This window comes from Limulus polyphemus, unplaced genomic scaffold (genome assembly GCF_000517525.1).
Source record: "Limulus polyphemus unplaced genomic scaffold, Limulus_polyphemus-2.1.2 Scaffold4865, whole genome shotgun sequence".
In the NCBI taxonomy this organism is placed as follows: domain Eukaryota; kingdom Metazoa; phylum Arthropoda; class Merostomata; order Xiphosura; family Limulidae; genus Limulus; species Limulus polyphemus.
The window spans coordinates 63,067-70,554 of record NW_013670475.1 but is presented as its reverse complement, the minus strand read 5'-3'; the positions used below and the strand labels follow the sequence as shown (position 1 = coordinate 70,554).

Here is a 7,488-nt window from a genome sequence, read left to right as displayed (position 1 = left end):
ACCTTTTATAAAATATTTATATGCTTGGTTTTTATATGCTTATTTATAGATTTAATTTTATAAAATATCTATATTCTTGATTCATCTAGAAAATAAACCTTTTATAAAACATTTATATGCTTCATTCATCTGGAAACTAAACTGCATTTAGGAGTTTAATTTTTTTAAATAATTCACAATTTAATTCATACAAAAAGAAAAACGTAATTTAGTACTTGAATATTACAAACATTTTAAGCTTACTTAAGAAAATAACTTCTAATAATTAAAATGTATTGTTTACCAAACCATTGTTATCTTGTGGTGTGTTTTACAGCCACCACTGAGTTTTCATTTTTTTTTTTCTTATATAATACTTAGTATAGTATAGAATGTTAAATTTAAAACACCAGAATGAGAATTAAATCAGGAGTAAAAAGAAATACACACAGAAATCTATTTAAGATCTCAATAATTGTGGCAGAGTTTTAATAAAATTTGCTCATTATTGAACAAAAGAAAGCCAAATGATAAATTTCTTTTGCTCGGTTTTATTATTAAACCTATTTATTTTTCTAAACATTTTTACAGTAACTGTTCACACTTTAGATCTTGTGTGTTAAAAGTTTCATATTAAATTATGTCTTTTTCTTATGTAATTAATCAAAAAGTAATTTTCTTACTTTAAATAAATGATATCATATATACCATTTAATAGAGAGGAGTCAAGTTTTAAACTTACCAACACTTATCAGTTGCTAATTAAATCTCAATTACTTATTAGATGAACATAGAATAAGGAGAGCTTAAAATGTTCAAAACTAATCCCAGTTGCACTTCTTCCTATGTTAGCTTTGTTTTTTCAATAAACATCATCTGTTACCAACCAAAATCTCCAACTTTAACCACTATTAACAAAATGTGTACCTTCAGCCACTGTTAACTAAATGTCTAATTTCAAACACTATTATTCCTTTGAAAATCAACTTGTAGGCATTAAAGTTGTCTCATGAAATAAGTGTATCATTTCATTTTTAAAAAAGTTTCACAATATTTCATTATAATTCACTTACTCGTTGTAAAGGCTTCAGGATAAAGAAAAATAAAAGTTGGATAAAAAAATGTCTCCACGATGACCATATAAATCTCCTTGGCATCATGGTAACAGTAGTGTCAAATAAAATGTATAATTTCAGCTATTTTAATATAATATGTTATATATATCATATGATTTTAACCTTTGCTAATCAAATATACAATTCAAAAGCTGCTAATCCAAAGGTGCAACTACAAACATTACTCACTAAAATATTCAATTTTAACCTCTGATAATCAAATGTGTAATTCAACAGTTGCTAATTGAAATAGGTATAAATAAAAATACTTAAAAATGTATCATTTGAATGGTTACTAACCACTATGTTTTGACATAAGAATTGTTTAAAATTTCTGTACCTTAAATTAAGAATGCTATATAAAAAATGGTCGCTAAATTTGTATTAATTAAACCTACAATTTTATGATTGATACATTCTAACTTTACCAATGATTAAAATATCCCCAATATTTAAGGAGATCAGAAAGAAAGATCACAACAAACCAGCAGCTTGAAGAGTCAGAATCTCATCCATGTAGTCAAACATCTCGCAAGTCAACTGAAAACTGAAACAAGAAAAGTATATAGGAGGATCCAGATAACTTTAACAGTCACAGAATATAACATTCTAACTATTAAAAATGTTTTAGTCTCGATTTTAACAGTGGTTTACTTAACAATATTTTACTCTCAATATAATAATCTTATGATCAACAATTTTTAAAGTGTTTTGACGCACCAAATTTACTTTTCCTTAATTATCAGGACGACTATCCACACATGAACCTACATTTATTCTGATGATTGAGTAAAGATGTTCATTAATTATCAGGATGACTAGCCACACATGAACCCACATTTATTCTGAATGATTGAGTAAAGATGTTCATTAATTATCAGGATGACTAGCCACACATGAACCTACATTTATTCTGATTTTTATTATATTGACCTTTCAGCCATGCCTGGCTAACAATACAGAAGTTACAATGACGCAGCACACGCGCACTCATGTTACCATATCCAAAAATATAAAACTGACCTTTAGTCTTCACAAAGTGACCTGTCTTGGCTGTGTTTTAGTATACTAGTATTTTGTTAAATACAGTCACATTTCAATTAATATACATTATATATGTATATAGATTATTGCTACTTAGAAATAATTTCTTAAACTTCTTTTTCTTAAAATATAGGACAGTAAATAAAGAAGTAAAGCAAACAGTTATCTCTTCCAGTTACAACCTTTGTACTTGGTTGTTGGTTGACTAGGTTACTAAACCTTTTAAAATTTCACACATGGAGGATATGAAACGAAACATTTTTTTTTTAGGTTTTATAAATATACAGTTGAATAACCAAAAAATCATAAATTACTATATCAGTACCATAGAATTCCATTATAATTTATCAAGCTTAGTAATTAAACTCTATTTTAGTCTAAAAAAATATGAAATTTTGAGCAGACTAAAGACACAACCTTCCATTTCTTGAAAATCGTGGTTCAAAAGAAAGAGATGGCATCCAAACACAATGATAAGGCTGAGAAAGCCACTAGGGGGACATTCTGAGCTTCTGATTGGTTATTCATGTCATATATAGAAGTAAGTGTATACAAGGGAGCGTTTCCAAAAATATAGAGAGGTGAGTGGGGTGCCACTGTGTTTGATTTATTATATGAGCAATATCTTAACAAATTGAAAAGATAAGAGGCTCTTATTTTATATTCTAGCTTGTCAATATCGATAGTTCCTAATTCATATGAAACTATAGACTTAGTATTTTGACATCACAAACTTCTAATTTGAACCAGTGCTGCATTCAACATACCACATGACACACAAAAATCGATGTTTATCTGTGTTTTTTAATATTTACTTTTAAATTAAGAAATTGAGTGTAATATATAGTACTAAAATATATATTTAATATTCAATAAGAGAATGGAGACGGTCATGGTTATGCTTAGTCATTTTCTCAGAAAAAAATTTGTTGTTGTTGTTGAATGTTTTGTTTTCACATGAAATAGTTAATTAATCATGTTCTCTGAAACAGTGATTTCTTCATGAGTGAATTATAACCTTAAGAATTTCAACATGTGATTAATGTCTGGTTATTGTGATGTTTTATTTCTAGGGGCACTTACAGGAAAATTATGGAAAGTTAATTCGAAACTACTGTAATCTTCTTGTTGCGAAGTTAGACTTTCATAAAAGGGTAAATGTAATTTGTAGTTTCTTTAATTGATGGTTTATTTGAATGGATTAAAAAGTATGTATCCCTTTATATGCATAGTGTTTTGAATGATAGTATATAATAAAAATCTCCAGAGCGAGGAACTTTACCACAGTCAGCATGTTGTAGTAACTTTTGTTAATCTTAATTAAATTGCAATATGTTTGAAAGATTAACATAGGATCTCTCCCTCAACCAGAGGCACCTCAGTGACAAGGATTAGGTGTAAAATGTCTGGGATTTATCTGATTGAGGTGAAATTTGCACATGATGTGTCATACGAGATATGAAGATTACAATTTATTTTCCAAATTGGACAAAAAGTTAATGAGTTGTGACTGGCCACATCATCATCAGAAGATTGTAATTAATGATAGTTCTTCTTGTGTAACCAACGGCTCTGCAACATGAGCCCTCTTCTTCTGTCGTTGCATCTGTTTTTCAGACCAGAGCCCAATAGATCTTTAGCACATAGCTCCAAGCCCCATGGACCATGACTGGAACTTTGCTATATACTACTCTTCAGCATATCATCATCAATCACCATTATTCCCTCAATTACCTGCTTGTACAAGGTTGAACTTGCAACCTGTGTAGCCGCTGTGGATGCAATCACAGCAGACTTTTTGACAGCCCTTGTTGAGGCAAGTCCATCTGTCAAGCCTAAAGATGCTGTGACAGCACTCAAAAAATAGGTTTGATATAGACAAGGACATTAGTAATAGTAATAGTAGCCTTCTACCAGATCAGAAGATCAAGAACAAAGTCTGCAACCTTAAACCGACAATGAAAAAGAGATAATCAATTTATGTGTGTCACCATTACTGGTAAAGTGATACTGCCACTCCAAAACCTTGTGTTTCTTTGACTGTTTGTTATTCCTGATTGAAATATATTATCATCATATGGATTGCCTATTTGAATACTACAGTATCTAGGCTTTCCAATAGTGTACGCAACACCTCCAAGAAACACTTACAGGAGTTTCTTTTTCCTTGCCCCGCTAACCAAAAACCTACTTCACTTCTAGTTGAGGGAAAGATCCTGTATTAAAAAAAATAGTCTTGTTTATTTTTAAAGTTGAAGAAATCTTGGCAAGATAATTGAGGTTTTGCATCATTGTGTTTGTATACTTAAAATATAAGAAACCTTTGATTTGACAGTATTTTTTTTTCAGTTATTTTTATATAATTATTTTTCATTTGAATAAATGTTTTGTTAGGTGGTGTAGTTCTTGTTTTATTTCCAACTTGCACATTATTTTAAAAAACTTGTGAAATTGTATTCTGATTGTTTGAGTTTCAACAAATTTGAAATGTTTAAAAGTGTAAAACTAAATGACAAAGATCTTGTTACTTTTTTGTAGAAACGTCAACTTTTAAGTTACATAATCGTGTTTATTTTGATGAACTGAACTATTTATTTATGCAGAATCCCAGATTCCCTGGCAACCTAAATGTAACAGATGAACAGTTAGAAGATATCGGTGAAAGAGATATTAATGTTTAGTGAGTATCGGTGTTTTTAACTAGAATAGTTGTGTTTGTGGAATATGATAAATTTATTGTTTTTCATCTTCTACATATTCATGGTGTTTGCAGTTGAGAAGATAAAACTCAATGTGGTATTTCTTCATGTTTTTAGACAAAGAAATACAACAATTGTGAAAAAAGCTATAACTGAGTATTCTTTTAAATAATTGTAATAACACTAAATTCAACTTTAATTTATGTACCAGTCTGCCAACATGAGTATTTTTGTATGTCCAAATAAAAAGTATTAGCTGGTTGAAAAAGTCATATTATTCTTATAAAGTGTTTGACTTTTCTGCTCAGCTGAAAAGTTACTAAGTGCTGGTTGAAAAAGTTATGCTGGTCATTGTGTTTAACTAGAAAAAATTAAGTGCTGATTGAAATGTTAGTTGGTCATTCTCTTTAAGTAGAAAGTTGTGGTTGAAACATGTTATCCTAGTCGTGTTATTTAACTGGAAAGGAAATATATTGAGGTTTAGCATATCATTCTATTAAAATTGAATGGAAACTGAGTTGTGGTTGGAACATGTTAGTCTAGTCATTCTAAAAAAAACAAGTTATTGGCTGAACATCTCCACTCAGTTGGAATAAATGTAGGTTCATGTGTGGCTAGTCATCCTGATAATTAATGAACATCTTTACTCAAATAATAAATATATATAAATGTATAATGTTATGAAATTAAAGCTATTTAGTTTAAACATTTATGTTTTTGTGTTATAATATGTGGTCATTCTAGAATGAAAGAGGCATAATTTTTGTTTATTTCCTAATTTTTTTATGGTGGTTGCAAAAATCGATCAAATTTACTGAACCCGTACAGAGATTAATTACTGAAAATAACGGATAAAATATAAAGTTTTTTCTTAAGAAATGTTTGATAACTATTCAGACATTATAAAAATTTTGCATGTGAAATTTCAAAATTTTCTGATGCATAAAAGTATTTTTAATGTTAAAAAGAAAAAAAAGGCATGAGAGAAACATTGCTTTACAAATCTTATGACTCAATAAAACAAATGAGATATTTTGTGTATGAAAGCATTGTAACGTTTACTGACAAGCTGCCAAATTTTGTTAACATTTGCTTACTAATTTAAAACTTATAGCATGAAAACTATAACAAGCACAAAATGGTTACGAGGTCTGTCCCAGGGATCAAGCCCGGGTTCAAAGATTTTGAATAAAACTCTGTAAAAGGTTGTGACATTCATTCTTTAACCTACCCATAGTGAGAGGATTGAGAAGTACCTTGTGTAAATGATACAGCACAATTTGGCATAATCAGCAGTAAGAGAATTGCATTAAGTAAGGTTACCTGGAAGTTGTGGTGCATTCCTTCTACCTTCACTGAGCGTAAGATCTTGATATAGAAGTTGAAGCAGCTGGGAAAACAAATTGTGAAATAAATCGTAATTCCTAATAAAATGCTTATAATGAAAATTATCATTAGGATTTCTAAATTTGCATCATTCAGCTATGTCCAACAACACCATAAGATTTAAAATGTCACACTGGAATTTATTATGAGTTAAACATGTGGGACAAACAAACAATCAAAAACTTTTGTTTTTGCAATTTTTTTTTTCTTGGTGTTTGAAAATCCTATATTAACTTTGAAAGTTTAAAATACATAAAGCTAAATTGAAGCGAGAAACTAATATCTAACACAGAGTAAGCATATAAAAATATACATTGTTTTGCCTGCCAACTGGTATTTTTTGTTTAAAATTAATCCATTATGTGTGGATAATATCCCAGATTTCATTATTTTTAGAACTAAAGAAAAATCTTAATATCATTGGAATATCTTAAACTGCATCTGTTAATAGTATAAATGACAATAATTCATAACTTCAGCCACTGCTAATAGAAACTCTACTACAGTGCTTTGCAAAAGTATTCATCCCTTCTACAAAGTTTCCACATTTTGTTGCCATTTGAGTTCACAATCATGAAACTTTTAAATGGGACTTTATATTTAGAATCTACACAATCTACTCCAAACTGAGAAAGTTAAAAAAATGCTGATATTATGTAAGTAAGTTAGATTTTCAAAGAAAATTAGAATATTCTCAATTGCATAAGTATTCAACCCTTTTGCTACAGTAACCCTAAATCAGCTTAGATGCAATAAAATAGTTTGAAACGTCACAAAATAAGTGCAACTTAACTTCAAAGTAAATGCATCTGTTCAAGCCACAATTCACATAGTGATACCACAAACCTACTCTGAAGACCAAGGAGATTTCCAAACAAGTTAGGGATAAAGTGGTAGAGAAGCACAGATAAGGAGAAAGTTAAAAGAAAATTTCAAAGTCACTTATCATCTCTGAGTATGGTGAAGTCCATAATTAAGAAGTGGAATGTGATTCGTACCACTCAGTCACTACTCAGATCAGGCTGCCCTTTCAAACTAAGCAGATAGGCAGGCAAAAAACTGGTTATAGAGATGCCACTGTGAAGCCAACAGTGACCATGTCTGAGATGGGAGTCAGTGTTCATACATCGACAATATCCTGGTCCCTATAGAAAGCTGGCCTGTATGGACAAGTGGCAAGAAAGAAGCCACTACTGAAAAAGAATCATATTAATCTCATATGGAATTTGCAACAAAGCATGTAAATGATACTGCAGACATGTGGC

General features: G+C 30.0%; 1 protein-coding gene across 1 annotated transcript in view; it reads left to right on the top strand.

Moving 5' to 3' along the window:
* The window catches only part of LOC106471796 (huntingtin-interacting protein 1-like), a 61,469-nt gene that overhangs the window by 3,740 nt on the left and 50,241 nt on the right, over window positions 1-7,488 (top strand). The window contains exons 3-5 of the mRNA XM_022400409.1: window positions 3,212-3,292; window positions 4,742-4,818; window positions 7,115-7,116. Coding sequence (XP_022256117.1) covers window positions 3,212-3,292; window positions 4,742-4,818; window positions 7,115-7,116 — 160 coding nt within the window. The remainder of the gene's footprint in view (window positions 1-3,211; window positions 3,293-4,741; window positions 4,819-7,114; window positions 7,117-7,488) is intronic.